General features: G+C 40.7%; 1 protein-coding gene across 2 annotated transcripts; it reads right to left on the bottom strand.

The window, feature by feature from the left end:
• Positions 1-965: 965 nt before the first annotated feature.
• LOC137898144 (immunoglobulin-like and fibronectin type III domain-containing protein 1) lies at positions 966-16,729 on the bottom strand. 2 transcript variants are annotated; one of them, XM_068742141.1, is made up of 23 exons: positions 16,651-16,729; positions 14,395-14,514; positions 13,617-13,759; positions 13,110-13,209; positions 12,937-12,981; positions 12,030-12,063; positions 11,755-11,938; positions 11,535-11,648; positions 11,274-11,442; positions 10,782-11,054; positions 9,865-10,605; positions 7,388-7,512; positions 7,153-7,294; positions 6,681-6,974; positions 6,272-6,568; positions 5,730-5,909; positions 5,513-5,641; positions 5,131-5,439; positions 4,550-4,635; positions 3,906-4,098; positions 3,523-3,819; positions 2,285-2,611; positions 966-2,193 (listed from the first exon to the last, which is right to left on the bottom strand). In XM_068742141.1, the coding sequence occupies exons 1-23, from the start codon at positions 16,688-16,690 to the stop codon at positions 2,189-2,191; spliced, it is 4,347 nt and encodes a 1,448-aa protein (XP_068598242.1). In that variant the 5' UTR covers positions 16,691-16,729; the 3' UTR covers positions 966-2,188. The 2 variants fall into 2 exon arrangements, with proteins under 2 accessions (XP_068598242.1, XP_068598243.1); XM_068742142.1 differs by lacking the exon at positions 16,651-16,729 and adding an exon at positions 15,369-15,390.
• Between the last annotated feature and the right edge of the window lie 1,537 nt (positions 16,730-18,266).

The raw sequence follows: 18,266 nt of genomic DNA, 5'->3' as shown, positions 1-18,266 counted from the left end.
CCCAAGTTTATTCCACAGGCTCTGTCTCGCCTGCTGTCTCTGATGTAGTTGGTGACAGCAGAGTCTTTGGGAGGTTTCCGTTTAATCACAATGATAGATGAGCTGGTTTCAACAGCCTCCGCTGGACCCTCAGGTGGGCCCCGGTCGATCTGCTACAAAATCATGGTGTCAGATCGCAAGTGGTAGTCTTACAAATGTGATGGATTTATATTATCTGTTAATGTTGGTGTTAACACACCTTTAAAAAATGCTTTGCTGCGCTCTCAGAATAATCTTTGTGTGTGTCTCTGTGTTTCAAAGAAGGAACAATAAGCTGAGCTGTGGCTTCCACAGCTCTAAATGGGTTTATCAGGGCAGATCTTTATTTCCCCTGTGCGCGTTCGCAAGGCGCTCCCAGAGCAGCAGCTCTGGAATTAAGAAAGAATATAGCTGATCAAATTGACTGAATATATTTGTTTTTTTTTCTGGTAATTTGGAATGTTACCAGTAACAGATTATGCATTTTTGGTGATGATTCAAAATAGATCCTGGATTATGTATCAGTTTGAAATTTTCAGTAACTGTGTTACTCAATATCTATTATTGACCGATGTTTATGGAATCTAACACAGTCGTGTATGGTGGGGATCTCTATCCTACCACCAAATTTGATCTGGGTTGGATGCAGAATGAAGTTAGGAAGTAATATTACATTTAAACATTAAAACTCCAATTTATGGATTCAAAAATTAGTTAAAAATACACATAAACTCTGATTCACTTCTGAGAGCTTTTCTAGTTTTTTTTTTTTTTACCAAATCTTGAGAATTGTAATAATATGAAATATAATACATAAAGTAATTAATTAATATAAACAAAACTCAAACACATTTTCTTATACGGATCAAATAGTAGCAGTCAATGTTGTCTTTTCAGCCATAACATTGCTGTAAGCTCAGGTGATCCAAAGAGAACAACAACAGGGGTAAGTCCAAGAGGCGTATAGTTTATTAGGTGCAATAGTTCAGAAAGCAGATAATCAGTCAGAGAAGCAACATTATTGATAAGGGGCAGGCGAAGAGAAGAACAGAACCCAATAGGCAAGCGGGGTCAGTAGACACGAGGTCAAAAAACAACAACGGAAAGTAGGAAACGAGGCGATGACTGGGGAGAGTATATGTACTGTGAGGCTGATGAGGAGATGACCAGCAGGTGTCCTGAGCAGCACAGGTAACTTGGATGTGCTGATGACGGGTGTGGCAGGCAGGGCAGTGTGAGTGAAAAGGAGGGTGGAGCTAGGTAGAGCAGGAAGTTCCAGACGGGTTCCTGAGAGATACCTCTGACAGGTGAAGTGAATAACGCTGACTGTCTATTCATCACAGCACCTGTTAGTGGGTGGGATAATTTATATTAGGCCTCAAAGAGAACCTTTTGTCTTCAAGGTTGATGTTGTAGATGTAGAAGCAGGACAAATAGGCAAGCATACCAATTTTAATGAGTTTGATAAAGGCTAAGCTGTGATGGCTTAGAGTAGACGACTGGGTCGGAACATGTCCAAAATAGCTGCTCTCTTAACAGAAAACATGCAGCATTCAAAAATACATTGAAATATACACTTCAGACAAACACTTTCACTACATTGAAAATGTTGCTAGGTTTCCTGTAATGTAATGTAAAACATGAACTTTGTTACAGTAAGAATATGTTAGATAATTGTTTATGTGTATGTCAAACTTGAGATTTTATTGAGATTATACATGAATTCAAACAAACACAAAAACATGTTTGTGTCCTTTCAGAAAAAAAACATCATGCAGCATGTTAAAATAAATAATTTGCTACACACTTTAATTCATTATTCTTTTTTGCTTTTAAAATGCAGTTTATTCTGATATAGATTGCACAAGAGTGTTGACGCTTCAATTTTATTGAGGCTGCACAATTTAAATTAAAGCGAAGAAGACTGTTAGCAGCTTTTAGTTCAGCAGCATTTATATCCCGATACTGACTAGTGAGTTTCACAAATCCAGTCAATTTAAGGGATTTCTTCACCAAATACTTTATTATAGCTAAAAAATGACATTGGTGAGATCACATTAAATGAAATCACTTTCTGCATTTGTTTAACTTGGACAATTCAGTGTCTTCAAAGCTGAAAGACTTGGTTTTGTCCCTCTTTTAGACAAATTCTTCCATCTCCAGTGTCCATTTATTCTGGGGGGGGGGACAAACGAAAGGCATTTATTGTTTTCATATTCAATGGTTATCAATAGGCCCCATGCATATCAAAACTTTAAAGATCTACCTCTGACTGTCAGTTTAGTGGAGCACTCGGCCCTCCCCAGAGAGTTTTCAGCAACGATCTTGTACTCCCCGGTGTCGTTCGGCCCGACTCTCAGTATGAGCAGAGAACAGACACCGCAGGTGTTGGTGATGTGGTAGTTGGTGTTGGTATTCAGACTGACGTTGTCGCGGAGCCACGTCACATGGGGCGTCGGATCCCCTTTCACCGCACAGCTCATGTAGCATTCATAACCCTGAGGAGCAGTGTGCAGTTTCAATGGCAGGAGGAACTTGGGGAGGCACTGGAGATTGCAGGCCTTTGTTACAGGCACTTTGACAGTGAACTTCTCTGTGGACAAAAAGAAGATATGCATTGCATTGAATTAGAATTCTAACCAGAAGGAGAATGCGGTCCAACAATGCGGCCTGATGGATTATAGACTGTAGCTGATTATTGATCATTATGAAGTCCATACATCTCTCTTCCACCGCTTTATCTCGGGCCGGGTCGCAGAGACAAGTCTCATCGTATCAAATCTCATCAGGGACTTCCCTGTCCTCAGACACGTCGTCCAGTCCTTCAGAGGTGTTCCCAGGCCAGCTGAGAGACATAGTCTCTCCCCGAGGCCTCCTCCCGGCATGACATGCCCGGAACATCTTCCCAGGGGGCATCCGAAATAGATGTCCCAGCCACCTCAGCTGACTCTTCTCAATGTGGAGGAGCAGCGGCTCTACTCAGAGTTCCTCCCTGGTGACTGAGCTCCTCACCCGGTCTCTAAGGCTACATTCAGACAGCATCCTAAAGTGACCCAAATCCAATTTTGTTTTTGCCCCTGTTTGACCTGTATCTGATCTTTTCATGACAGTCTGAACAACACAGATCCGATTTATTCAAAGGCGACCCAGGCCACTTGTATATGTGGTCTTAAATCCGATCGGTATCCGATCTTTTGCGATGCGACTTCTGTCTGAACAGCCAGGTTGCAAGCGATCAAGCCCGATTTCCGTTCAAGTGATCGGATCATCCCTATTTGTGACTATCCACACACTTTTGATGGTCAATTGAACTCAGAAAAAGGAAGTTCCGGATTGCTTGTGTTAACCAATGCAGATGGAATTGTGCAGCGTAAAGATGGTGCACCATTCTTCCTACAGATACCTGATTAGAATTTGTCAGTATAGTTTTTGCACGAGTGAAAAAGGCTATTCCTGATTGACTTTAAGAAATACAACCTGTGGGATGTAAACATGTGCGCATACCTTTCTTTGTAGAAATCTGCCACTTTGGTGACTCTGAGGGTTTAGAGGACCCGATGTCGTTCTTTGCATAGACTCTGAAATGGTATTCTCGGCCTGGCATTATGTTGCAGGCGGTGAATCGATTGTTGAAGATATGATCTGCAACTGTGTGCCATTTCCTTTTATTTGAGTCACGTTTCGCAACCATGTAGTGCAGCCTGTCGTCACGCTTCTCATCGGGAGACGGGCTCCATGAAAGGGTCACTGTCCCAGGTACGTTTTCATCAAGCTCCACAGGACCCGGTGGCTTGGGCTCATCTGGAATTAAAATACACCATTCAGTACATAGAATATGATGAATTAAAAAAGACTGATGGCCAAGTATATTTTTTCCCCAAACTCACCTGTGACTCTAATTTCAATGCTGATTGTTTCTTGACCTACAACGTTCTTGACAATGATTGTGTAGATGCCGGTGTCTGAGCGCTCAGCGGAAGTAATCAGGAGCTGGGACGTTCCCTCTGTGTTGCTGATCGTTACCTTTTTAGACACTGGCACTCCATCTTTCTGCCAGGTAATGTCAGGCCAAGGAGAAGCCTTCAATGAATGTGAAGATATATTTATCAGATTTCTTGTAAGACTTTTTTATGCTATTGTATAACCATTGTCATTGCAATTGGAGTTTTTGATTTTTTGGGGAGGGCTTTTCATCTTTATTTCTTTCTAGTTTCATTTGAGTTAACCTGTCGCCACGAGCAAGAGCCACAGTGAGCTACAGATGATCCTTTAGCAAGAAGATGTCAGCAACAGTAGAGGGAGGGAGCAGAGCAATAAACGGCATAAGCAGGCGATTGTTAGAACTGAGAAAAGCTACAAATAATTGAGATTTGTTTATTTTGCTACAATAATGAAGATATATCTGTCACATGAAATCCAGGACTATTGAAAAATACCAAGGCAATAGAGACATTCATGTAAAAAAAGTACAAAGCAATATGCTGTCTGTGAAGTAATTTATATACATTACCATTATTATTTCCTACATTACCTGAAAGTTGATGTTGAATCTTGCGGCATTTCCTGCTCTCACAACCATGAAACTCTTGATTTTGGCATCCGTAAAACGTGGTCTCACTACGAGGAAATCGGGATGAGCAGTTTTCTTTAATGTGAAGTGCAACAAAAAAACAGTTTTCATGCACACAGGATTATGATGGTTATTATAAAAATAGGAGTAGACAAAAGTTATTTTCTTTGTTGTTGTTGTTGTTGTTTTGGTGAATTGTCCGTTACTATGTTTGCTATTGCATTGCCACCTTTGCTCTAATAATAGTCGAACAAATCACTTTTTTTCTAAACCCACTTCCATACCACTGAAGATCTAAGTTGGGTTTGTAGCGTGTCTATGAATCGTTACGTCAGCATTTTTATGACAGGTCCTGCTTTTCTTTTCTTAAATGATTTGTTCACGTCAGTTTTTAAATCCATACATTCCGTCAACTCATTTATCATGCAACTAAAACTCAAGTCATAGAGTCCCTGCATGTGCGCCGTAGTCTGCTGTAGATTATAGGCATAGTGGATTAACAGTGGAGTTCAATCGAAGTGACTTTGAAGTAAATTTCTTACCAGGAGGGGGCATTGCAAGGATGTAATTATCCAGCTCTTGTATCTCCCCATCTCCTCCGTCATTAGTGGCAGTGATTCTCACCCAGTACATCGCCATTGACTTCAAGCCTTTGACTGTAAAGGAATTCATGGTGATTGCATTTGAATTGCAGCGATCCCATTCGGTATTTTCTGCAGGTCTGATCTCGAGAAAATATCCCTTGGCTTCGTCCTGAACGTCCTGGATCTCCTTGGGCTGGGTCCAGGACAGCGACAGAGTGGTGTAGGTAGAATCTGTCACTTTGAAGTCCAGGACCTTACCAGGAGGCTCTGGAACACAGGATTCATGTTCAGTCCTGCAATGTGAAGCGTTGATAAACCAACGCGTGATAGTCCCACCTACTTTTAGGGTCTCTGGCGGGCACAAACTCAGACGGCGTGCTAAATTCACCAGCTCCAGAGTTATTGATCGCTGAGACACGGAATTCGTACTCCATGCCCTCAACCACGTCTTTTACTGCAAATCCCTTCGCTGTACCGGAAACGTATACCAGAACATTAACCCTTCAACATTGTGTTGCGAAAGACTGTCAGAACATGATAGTGAAGAATCGTGCGACCTCTGATCATCTGTTCGGGTGGGTTGACTGGACCCCACAGGTTGCTGCCCTTCTTGCGCTTCTCGAGGTTGTATCCCAATATGCCGCTACCGCCATCGTCGGCTGGAGGAGACCATGACAGTTTGATGCAGTCCTTGAAAGCGCTGACAATTTTCGGTGTTGATGGAGGTCCAGCGTATGCTGTATAAAAATAAATGAAATGAAGATCTGAAATTGATTGTCCTTTTTCTATATATAATTTCTATAATAAGATGAATACGCTTCCCCCGTTTCTTGAGGATAAATTATTTCAGCTCCTCATGTCAGATAGCTGACTGAAAATCCTGTCTCATTTGTGGAGCAGTTTAGGGGCGGCATTAGAAACTGGATTGTGCGACACTGAAAGAGCGCCGCGCTGATTTCTGTCCCTCCTCAAAGCTGTTCTACAAGGATTTGGACAATTGAAGTGAACTTTGCTGTGAATGTATGTATATCACTGTTTTATTGTTGTTTCTGTGACTGACCTGGACTGACAGGTTTTCATAACACGGCTCTGACTTTACCTTTTGTTCCAGCTTGAATGTCCTCCGTTTCCATCAGCTCGCTGGTCCCCATTTCAGTCTCCACCCTGATGCGATAACAGTACCTCTTGCCGTGGTCGACATCCGAGTCCTTGTACGTGGCCTCTGAGCCGATCGGTCCCACCTTCTTCCAGGTGTTACGGCCAACTTGTTGGCGTTCGAGGATATAGTTGTCTATCTTGCAGCCACCACTGTCTTTTGGAGGCCTCCACTTAAATTCAATTGCAGAAGAGGAGGCGTCAACAATCTCCAGAGGTCCCATAGGTGGAGAGGGTTTATCTGTTTAAAACCAAAATAATCTATTGGATATCATACAATGCTAACACTGCCCTGGCATTGCAGGACAATACTATTATATATTAAATTCTGTATAAAATGTTTAGATACACACCCAGTACCACGAGCTGGCTGACAGCCTCAAGAGTGCCAAACTCATTTTTGAGTTTCATCTTTACTTCGCCGCTGTCCTTGCGCTGCAGTTTGTTCAGCATCAGTCGGCTGTAACCGTCGAGGCGCTCGACCTTGATATTCGCTTCGTCCGAAAGCTCCTCGCCATCGAGGTACCACTGAACTTTCATAGGCTCCCGTCCAATATAAGCTAATTTGAAAGTTGTTTTTTGTCCTTTCTTCACAGTCACAGGCTTTTTAAAGGCCTCCAGGTCATCGGTATAAAATCTTGGTGGATCTGTGATGGTGACAGAACAGTTGATGCAGATGATATGTCTCATGCTGTCTTTACATATTATATATATGTATAGCTTAAAAATCTACTATCATCACAACCATCACTTGCAGGTATTCTCTATTGAGAGATGCAGCCCATTTATGTAAGAAAATAACTGCCCCAAGTCGGAGGCTTTTACCTTCCACAACAATTAAGCTCTCTGTCTTCCGTCCATCAGCCTCAAATTTATATGTCCCAGCATATTCTTCTGTTACTTTGTGAATCTTAAGCCTGTGGAAACTTCCCTCCTTTGAAATGGTCATACCCTCATTTGATTTAATCTGGGGAGGGGGGGGGCATACATTACTGTAGCACAACAAATAGACCGTCACCTGAACGTATAAATACATAACACATTAAGGCATTGGTATTACCTCATTTCCATCTTTGTACCAGCTTCCCTGACATTCTTCACTGCTCAGTTTACACTCCAACTCTGCTGTTTCTCCAATAATGATTTTGCAGTCGGAAAGCCCGGCATGAAAGTGAACTCCTGGGTCTGTGGATTTATCAGCCAGCCAGTCAGGGGATGCACAGAGATAACAGCCTACAGTCACTTGCAAATTGTTTCAAGTTTTTCTACTTGTTGACTTACAATTAAAATTATTCTTTTTTTAAATTCAAAGACACTTACCTCATTTCATAAACCGTTAAACATCACTTATTTCTGATAATATATATCATGATATTTCATCATTGTTGAAATGCAGTTATGATCATTTCAAGAGACTATAGGGATGCAAGAAAAGTGAATTTGGGGATTATGTGAATCCCGATGACAATGTCGTCTGTTTATGTTGCTTGGTTTTCTTGGCCTTCTTCAATTTTGTTTGCAGTCGACTTGGCACAGTTCATAAGAATGTTCTCATCAAGATATTCATCTTCTCTTAAGTTAATTTGGAAATATGCTCTCTTAAAATGCAGAATTCAAGACCAACGAGTCCTTGGTGAATGGAAAAAAAGTATGTCAACAAGTTGCAGTTGTTGTATCAAGAATGTGACCGTTAAGTTTTGCATTTGACCTTTTAAATAATTAACCTAAAAGCGCCGACACATCCTGAATTATTGTTTAAAAAAGCAAGCATAATTGTTAACATGGAGCACAGGTGCATTTAAGCATTATCAGACACACACTTTCACACTTGCATACTATGCAAACGAAAGACGAGATACAGAAGTGAGTACAAATATGACACAATATATTCCCTGCTCATATCCAACCTCGGGCCTAGAGACACAAAAACAAAAAAAAAAACAATGTTGTTATTGTTTGCAAAGCACAGAGCAAGAGATTAATTATACTAATACAACTGAAGAATGCATTTTACATGGTGTGCTATAAACAGTAGACCACCAAACCTGATGGATCATTCTTTAAACACACTCTAAAGGATAAATCCAGCTAAGTAGTCACACATTTATGCTAATTAAGCACAAAAGCCATCTGCTTATTTTCAGCGATAGTGTTTACCACGCCGCAACCAGTAATCTTACCACTAACTGTCTCCACGATCAACGGGCCCTGCCGTTCATGGCTCGAATGCTTACCAGCGTCTGCTGGTGCACCAACGTCTGCACGCTCACCAGTTTCACTGCCTGCAGTTGGCCTGGTGCCATTAACACCACTGCCGCCGCTTCCCTCAGTGTTTCTTTGCTTTTCATTTTAGGGGTATATCTTCAAAATTATATCATCAATCCAATGTTTCTCACTTGATGTTGAATATGCCTTACAAATAGCAGCAAGGAAAACAGTGACAACAGCAAGTGTCAGCATGCAGCAAGAAAACCACATCAGCAGTGTCAGCAGAAACACATCATGTCATTATGATGTCAAAACTACCCCCAAGGATTATTTTTCATTTTGCCAATTAATGATTGTTTGTGAGATTTATGTCTTGTCATAGAGACAATATATTATGTTGGTAAGTCACCTTAACCCTTTTTTGTTATCTAATAAATAACAGACATGCAATAAATACGACAAACATACAACAAATACAAAAAGACACATTATGTACCAAAAAATTATTAAAACACTTTTTTGGTTGAAAAACAGAGGAAAATACATATATTTAAATTGTGTCTGTGTTATTTTGCTTCTGCTTTGATGAAAAGCTACAAAAACAGGAGATAATATAAAACAATGTTTTTCTGTCCCAAAACATTGGGGTGTGGCCTGAAGCACTGAGTGTTTCTGATTGGCTGATGCCTTGCCACATTTTTCAAACGCTATAGCTGCAGACCAAATTGCTCTGTTGTCATGACACATTACAGAAGAACACATGCAACAAATAGAATGACTGGTGATGTTGTACATTTGCCTGTTAAGACAAATTAAACTATCTGTTGACTTTTAATAAAATATTCTACTTAGTTCTAAATGAAGGGAAAAGTCTGGTCTCTGAGCTTTGATGTCTGATGTCTTAAATCTTGATTTTAAATTTGCATGGGCTACAGGGACACTTTTATATAACTGTAAATTTAGCAAAGCAAACAGATTAAAGCTTGTGAAGTATAAGCTGTTTAATTTGGTCAGTGCCACACGTATGTTACGTGATTCGTACGATTGTGTAGGAAATCTTAGTGTTTTGTTCTGTTTTTGAGATGCTATCCTCTATTCTCGTATGTTTGCCAATTGATCTGCAGTTCTCTTATTAACAAAATCACCTATTAGTTGTAAATGTGGTATTTCATTATTAACGAAACAATTAACGATTACTTGATCATGATGAACATTAACTATATACACACATACTGGCCTTCTTCATGCTTCCTCTGAATAAAATTATTATCAGTTCGTCATCAAAAATTAGTTTCACGATATGCAATGCTTCTTCTAATGAAATCTTACCTATTACTGTATCTGGAACAAGTGGACCTTCTCTCACGCGTTTCTTGCGTGTTGCTTCTCCTCCATCTACGTCTCCATCTCTTTTGGCCTCTCCCTCAATTTCCTCATCAGAATCTTCAAAGGAATCCTCTTCCCCTTCCTCAAAATCATCTTCTCCTTCACCTTCACCACCCACAGCCCCATCCCCAGCGATGCCGCCATCGCCACCTTTAGCTGCAGCTCCACTTCCCTCTCCGCTGCCACCTTCACCACCTGCTACACCACCAACTCCAGTTCCTTCATTCGCACCAGCACCTTTGCCACCATCAATTGCATCAACCTCTGCACCGGCAGCACCAGCGACTCCACCGGCGCCACCAGCAGCACCACCGATGCCACCAGAAGGGCCACTGGCAGAGCCAGCGACTCCACCCCCAGCAGAGCCAGCACCTACAGCTGCACCAGTGTGTTTTTTCTTCCGTTTCATTGCAGCTCCATCCTTGCCAGCTGCAGCCCTTTTAGACTTTGCCTTCATATCAGTGGCTTCTTTTTTCGCTGCTTCAGCCTCTGCTCGGGCAGCAGCTCCTGCAGCTTCTTTTTCTGTTTGAGCCTTCTTGGCAATTTCCATTTTTTCCTCCATTTCCTTCTGATATTTTTCTTGCTGCTCCTTAGCTATTCTCATTAGATCTTCATCGTTGCCCCCTCCAGCTACAGTTGTCTTGCGAGCTGCCTTCTTGCCCTTGTTGGACGGATCTTTGTCAACTTGAAAAAAAAAACAAATAACAAGAGAATTGCAAGACTTAGATTCACTGTAAGAAAATAAATGGTGCCAAAGGAGCTTGGCCACAAAATATTATATTCCACTGTTATTCATCCAACTACAGGTTTCAACTACAGCATTGGTTCTCTCCAGTTGAAGCATACAAGGCTTTTCTCACCTTCAACTATAAGCCAGGCATTGCAGGATTTGATTCCCGCCACAGCAGCATAAATGCCGCCATCCAAAGGCAAACAGTCGCGCACAATCAACTTGTGGATAAGCTTATCTTCAGACACAGTGATTTCATGTTTGTCACTATTTGACAGAGGAGAGCTTTTCCCAAACCATTTGATCTGATCCATAGGCGCTGTCAGGACACACTGAAAGAGCGCATCCTCTCGCTCTGCGGCCTTAACCTCTTGCATTTTTAGAGCAAAGTCAACTTCTTGTACTGCAGGTAAAAACAGACACAGAACAAGATAAAGGAAATGGTGAGAGATCATTCAATAATCAATGTATCATACACACATTTCTGGGATTTATTTTTTTCTGTTTGGGGTCTCTAGTGGCTGGAGCACTTAAATACAATTACAAATATAGAATCATAAAAAACAACAGTGTATTAGCCATCCTTTCATATGTGATTTGATCTTTAGAGTCAGATTCATACCTCTGAAGTCTGTCGAAAAGACGTTGATGCCCTCAACATCCACAGAGTAAATTCCAGCATCCCCTAAACCTAGGTTTCTAATTGTGAAGACATATTTCTTGCCGACTTGTTTCAAGCTATGCCTCATTGCGTCGCTCTCTTCTTTGGTAAATGGAACCATGATGCCATCCTGCGTAACAAAGGGGCATTTTTACCAAACAATTAAAAATGAAAAAGAAATGTAGCAGGAATTAGTCTAGTTAATAATAAGTAATACCTTACCTTGTATAGGAAGATTTTACTGCTCGGGTCCTTCAGGTCCATGTCCAGCTCAATTGTTGCACAGTCATCATCATTGACCTCGATATGTTTGAGTGCACTGATTTGTGTGACAAACTACAGCAGAAATAAAGAACACCACTAAATTGCTAAAAAATAATGAGTCTGACTCGAAAGTACATGGAATGAGATGGAATTAAAAGCGGATACAAAAGCTATGTACCTCTGCAATCTCCACCTCCCTTTCCCGCTTCATTTCACTGAGCCTCTTCAGCATGCCACGGAAATCTTTGATGTTATATTCAGCACAGATGCGCTCGTAATCTTTCTTGTCTGCACTGAGGAGAATTTCCCACACCTTCTCCTCTGGCTCCATTGGCTTTCCATCACGCGTTCCATCAAAATTACTGCACATTGATACACTTCATTATGCGCTGCGCAAGCGTTTTGGAGGAATAATAATATATATATACATAAGGTGTGCAGTTCTTTACTCACCGTTTTTTTAGTTTTTTTCTGAAGTCTGTTACGTCTGTGGAATGAAAAGCATCGGTTCAGTCAATGAAAATGCCATGATTTGTCTTTAATGGTGGTATTTTAAAAAAAAAGAGCAGGTTCCTTCTGATGGTGTGAAATGCTTCAGTACTTTAGTGGTTGTACTGGTTTGCTTATAAAAATGGGCTGATTTAAAGCAACATATATTTTTATAGAGTACACACACACAAATATAGTTACCATCCTGCAGGTCATCTTTGGAACAGGTTGGAGTATTATTTTAGACTTTTCTGAATGGTGTCGCAGAGCATCCCAGATGCTACATCACAGGTCATTGTGTCCTACGTCAATACCAGACCATTGGCTGCTGCCTTCATGTTTGGGCCCGACACAAGCACTGGCCACCTATACAACCACACTAGGTCTAATTTATAAATTAGAACTGGGTCTTATTTAAAATAATTGTTTTCTATAACATGTATCAAATGTATATATAACATGTATCAAAAAAAAAACTAGACTATATATCTATCTATCTATCTATCTATATATCTATCAATATATCATAGCCTGGACTCTCCACCTGCCCCTGCTCAGGCATTCACTCATCAGAACCAACTCTGCTAACCTGTTGCTGCCTCAGCTTTGTAATTAGCCCTCTATTGCTACTGCTCCCTAAGATGCTCTCCCTTTGCAAGGGGGAACTACTGCTCTCTTCTCGGCATAGTCTGATTGCCTTCCCAGTTCCAACCCTGCGTCTGCATGCAAGCTTCCCATCCAGAAAACCTTACTTCCATGACCACGAGCTTCGTCTGTACTTAGTACATCAAGTACAAGCCGTACAAATAGCAGTGCCTTACTGCACTCTTCAGACGCAACTTTAAAAGGTTTACAATAATTTTAACCTCACCTTCTGCTTGTGTCTTTTGAAGTTCTTTGCTCTTGGAGAATCCAACTGCAGATAAAAATCATATTATAATTCGTTACTTTTTTTCCCCAACACAAAATGCCACCTTAAGCAATGGATATGGAATGCAGCGATTATTTCAAAGAATTTGATTTCAACAAATTTAAGGCTCGTACCCTTAATAATATTCAAGACTACAGTGCAAATGGCTCTCCCGTATTCATTTGTTGCAAAACATTTGTAGGTGTCTGCATCTTCTGGGGCAACCTTAGGAAACTAATGAAATGCAAATGAAGCATTAATAGCATTTGTATCATCATTAAAAGTACTTTGAATTTTAAAACACATTCAAGCATGGTTACATTACTTTTTCCAATTATGTTCTATTAATGTTCTATTCAATTTCAAAATAATAGCCTTCGTTAATTTTTTTCCCAAAAACTAAAACGAAAATGTTAATTTGGCAAACTGTGCATGAAATAGGAGTTGTAATGCTTTTTTATCAATATATTTCATAAATTGATATTGAAGCATTTCTGTCTGTGCAGTCGTTTCTATCACTACTTATTTTCCATCATTGTGTCTGTGTAGACTTTTTTATAAACTCGATTGGACCATGCCTTCAGGTGTTATTATAGAATGTCATCATCATGCATACTTCAGCTGCGCCGAATGAAACTTACCTCAATTGTATGTTCCTGAGATTCTGCATCGTACTTTTGCACGCACAGATCAGAATGAAAATGTATTTCTCCATTTGCTCGGCTCCATGTTACAGTAGGTGTTGGCGTGCCCACCACTTTTGCTTTAAAGACTGCAAATTTACCTGCAAAGATATGAGACGAAGACGTCATTTCCTGTAACTTTTATTTGCATAACTTCTACAAAGTCTATGCCGCAAATTAATGTGGCATTTTCACATTTATTTGAAAAAATAAGTATCTTGCCATTCCATCCATCCCCAGTGAATTAGGTCACATTACCACACTACTTAAACTTGCGGATGTCTGAACTACCAATTGATTTTTTTCTGTGTTCCGAGCTCTAATTTGGCTACTCGGTATGCTTTCCCTCGCTTTCCCTCGGGCGCTACTTCACATAATGGTGTCAGTGCCAAATTGCAAATTGTTGACAGCTCACTTAAAATCTATGGATTAAATATATTACAGGATGGCGAATGGCAACAGATGTCAGCTTCTGCACATGGCAATGGATGGAAATCAATTTGTATATCTCATCAATAGATAGCCAATTACAGCAACCTTGTTTTTGTCTCTTGCCGGGGGAGGTACGAAAAATCAAAGTGATGATGCTTCCTGATCTTATACAGAAGAAGGTGTTTTGCAAATACCCAAGTCTTTTTATTTGGGGACAGAAACCCCTTTTGCAAACAGCAAAGATTCATTCTGACAACTGTGATGGGAGATGCTGTAGTCTGTCTCTCAGAGACATGACACTTGCCTTCTTGAATGGTTAGAGCAATGGGTTTGCGGGTGAAATCTGGAGTAGACATTCCCTCTGGAAGTTCCTCCATGAACTGTGTTATCATGACGCCAGGCACTTTAGACTTCTTCCTGATGCCTGATCAAATAAAACAATAATGGACAATTAGACAAATCAAAAATATAGGCCATAAAATACATTCTTCTAAGCATGAGAATTGAAGGTATTGCAGGTGATTCTGGCTAATGATGACCTGGGAATGAAGATGCAGTGAGGAAGAAGGGCTTTAACAATCGGGTGTTTTCACAGATGATTTATGAATTAATAATTTACTCTTTTTATTTCTATTTTTTGTAAATATATTTGTTTACTTTATTTTCTATTTTGTGGATATATCGGGTTAATTTTCTAATTATTTTCTATAAAAAAAATAAATAATAATAATAATAATAGATGTTTAATAACTATTTTTATTTTCTATTTTCTGTAGATATGCATTCGATGTATGTTAGGGATATGGTTTATTGAGTAGTGGAGAATGGGTAGGTTTAAATAAGCTAATGCTTCATCCTACTCCTTTTCGGGCATGTTTTGTTAATATTATTATTATTGTTATTTTGACTATTATTATTGTTTTCGGTTTGTTTGTTTTTCTATTTGAAATCTGAAAGCAATTGGATGCTTAAGATTGGATTTTAAGGGGTTAACAGTGTGATAGTCATATTGGCTTGATTTTAAAGGATCATGCCACCAAATGTGAATGACCTCTCATAGAGCAAATTCAATTATTCAAAATTAAAGTCACCAATTCTGTACAGGATTATAGTAAAATTGCCCCCAAAATAAAACAGACAAGACAATTACAGCATGGCATCATACAAAGAATGTTGTGAATGGCACAAAGGAAATGTACGGTATTGTGACACCGAAAGTAGAATCATCCAATCGGGATGGTATCTTTCACTGAGTGATGAAGACCGCATGCAACTCACCCAACATGGAGTCATGCACTGAACAAGATGAGTCATGTGGAGGTAGATTTCCTCTTTGCTCGCATACCTTTGTCATCCAGGTGAACTCCCTCAGAACCGTCGACTTAACACGCAACATGACAGCAGGAGATGACAGGACAGGTAAATATTAATCCTGACAAAGGCACCAGGTTGGAACTTTGGACAAGGATTATGGACACAGTAAACACACAACACCACAATAAACAGTGCAACCCACGGACGGGGGAGGCACAGACACTACGAAACTGCAAACAACCACAAACACGATTAATCAGACAAAATATAATACAGTATATGCTAGCAGTATGCTGCTGCAACAACACATGAATGCTGGACGCGTGCATCGGCCTTTTTCTCATAGCTGACATCTCAGGATGATCCTCTGCAATGCGTGAGAGAAACTTTAGGGATGTGGTTGGAAACTGGAACGAAAACAACATTACACTTAATTTCATCTTCTCATAAACATGGTGGCGCAGTGGGTCGCACTGTTGCCTCACAGCGAGAATGTTCCAGGTGCAACTCATTTCGTGTGGAGTTTGCATGTTCTCCCTGTGTCTGCATCGGGTTTCTTCCAGGTTCTCCGACTTTCTCCCACCTCCGAAAAAACATGCAGCTTAGGTGAATTGATCACTCCGAATTGTCCATAGGTGTGTGTGTGTGTGTGTGTGATTTGTTGTTCGTTCGTCTATGTGTGAACCTGCGACGTGCTGGCGTCACGTCCAGGGTGTACCCTGCCTGTCCCGCTTTGTAAGATGGGATAGGCTCCTGCAACCCACAAGGCGGGTATGCAGCTGCCGACAAGCTGATTGCAATCATGTCTACAAGGAAATGGATGGATGGATAAAAACGGCTAAGTAGATCATACTTCATAATGCAACCAAAAGCTTGCAGCGGGGTGCGCTTCTTCAGATCCACTCGTGAAGAAGTTGTATCTTGGCACATCTGCTCATTTTTCAGCCACAAAAAAAAGTAGAATCCATTGTCTTTTTGAATCCGATGGGCTTTGCTGAATTTTCTTGACGTCTTGGACGATGCAAAACCACACTCATTATTTGGAGCTCTTCCACCGACACCAATTTTCACGAGGTGACGAGCTTCCTGTCTTCCGGGTGTTTCTTGAAAATAATTCCGTCTTCAATCTTCATTTTGTGTAAATTTTAGTTTGATATGTCAAGAAGATCCCAATAAGAGCAAACAGTTGCAATAATAAGCCCGTGACTGGCTGAAACAGAGAGGGCGTCCATCTCAGTGTACATACCTGCCTGCCCAGTGGCAGTTTGGTCAGTCACCTTTGACATCCTGACTTCCTGTCAAGCTCTGCTGACTCAGAGGTCCTGCAACAGAAGAGTATGAAGGATGAAGCAACCGCAGACAGGCACGGCAAATCGGTGATGACTCATCAGAGTTTGAGGTTGTTGTTGCTGCCTTAAATAATGTGCGTGAATCACAATGCTTAGTGCTCAGTCCTTTGCATCGTCCTCCCAATACTCCCTCCCTCACTACGTCATGTATCTGCTGCAGCCATTCGCCCAGCGTGGGGGTCACTGTCCTGAGTGCCCCCGATCACTACTGGCACCACTGTTGCCTTCACTCCCCACATTCTCTCCAGCTCTTCCTTCAGCATTTGGTATTTCTCCAGCTTGTCATATTCGCTCTTCCTGATGTTGCTATTGCTCATGATTGCTACATGTATCACACAGCATTTCCATATATACATATATATAATTGTTTTGCTGAACAGCTGAAACACTTCCTTTGAATGGTTGAATTCAGAGCAAATCTAAGTGCATATGCCCTTAAGATCAAGCAATTGTATTTCAACAGCGCAGTTCAACATTTGAATCACGACATTTGTCTAAATTTGGGGTGGTATGAAGATTATTGCTCCAAAGTCATCATACACTGCACCACCCAGCAGCACAATGATGAAACAACACACTTTTTGTTACATGTTAATGTTTTCATGTGAATAGATTGAGAGGCTTCAGGCTGACTTTCTCCATAATTCTGCGAAATACTACAGCTCAAATGTTTCTCTTCAAATTTAAAATGCTGTCGCCCCCCCCCCGGCTCCCCACTGAAAATAAAACATACTGTGCCAGAAAGTATTTTTATTTTTAGTTGTATACATGCTCCAGCATATGTTGGGAAAGGGTCTGGACTTTAGGAGTAATCTTCCCTATTGGTGGATCTTGAAAATGAACCGCACACATATATGGTAAGAGCAAAGCAGCCTGCAACGGGATCTATCCTGGCAAGCCGTCCCCAGCATTAAAAAAAAGCCACTCGGCTTCCCTTCCACGTAATCATTTTTGTAATGGCAATTTACATTACAGTTATAGATGTGTTGATCTGCCAAATGATCTGTGAAGTTGATTATGTATGTTGCTCGAGAAGCTTTTGCATGACATATGTGGCTGTGGCGTTCATTGTGTGTGTTAGCCCTTCTGATTCGTTTCTCTTTAATTGTTTTGTCTTCTAATCCAGTATAGAAAGCAAACAGCCTCAGCCCAGGTCCTGCGTACTTTTCTGATATGAAGAGAATACGGTAAGCCTTGTTTGTTTGTTTACTGGAAAATACAACCCACGCCTTCCATGCAACAGAGGCTGCATATTGATTTTAATGCACTCTAAAGTTAGTCATCACGCAACATTCTCACAGCTCTGACCTCAGTGCTGTGATCCATCTTTCCAGCTTTAAAACCGTGAAATTCAAACTGAGAAGCCTACATGCCTTATAAAAAAAAGGATTTCATGCAGCAACGCCACATTTTTATGTCTTCTATGAAACTCAATCCTGTATATATGTGTGGTTAGTGTGACTGCATGCTTTGCAATCTGAGCTTTCACTTGAAAAATGTTTATCATGTGTGA

Source organism: Brachionichthys hirsutus, chromosome 8 (assembly GCF_040956055.1).
Source record: "Brachionichthys hirsutus isolate HB-005 chromosome 8, CSIRO-AGI_Bhir_v1, whole genome shotgun sequence".
NCBI classification, from domain to species: domain Eukaryota; kingdom Metazoa; phylum Chordata; class Actinopteri; order Lophiiformes; family Brachionichthyidae; genus Brachionichthys; species Brachionichthys hirsutus.
The sequence above is the reverse complement of the archived record's forward strand: the minus strand, read 5'-3'. Positions and strand labels throughout refer to the sequence as shown.

Coding starts and splice junctions, on each gene's coding strand:
- LOC137898144 (XM_068742141.1), bottom strand. CDS start 16,690: ATGTCAAAGGTGACTGACCAAACTGCCACTGGGCAGGCAG. Junction 14,515..16,650: donor AACTGCCACTGGGCAGGCAG/GTATGTACACTG, acceptor TTATTTGATCAG/GCATCAGGAAGAAGTCTAAA. Junction 6,569..6,680: donor CAGCCAGCTCGTGGTACTGG/GTGTGTATCTAA, acceptor GGTTTTAAACAG/ATAAACCCTCTCCACCTATG.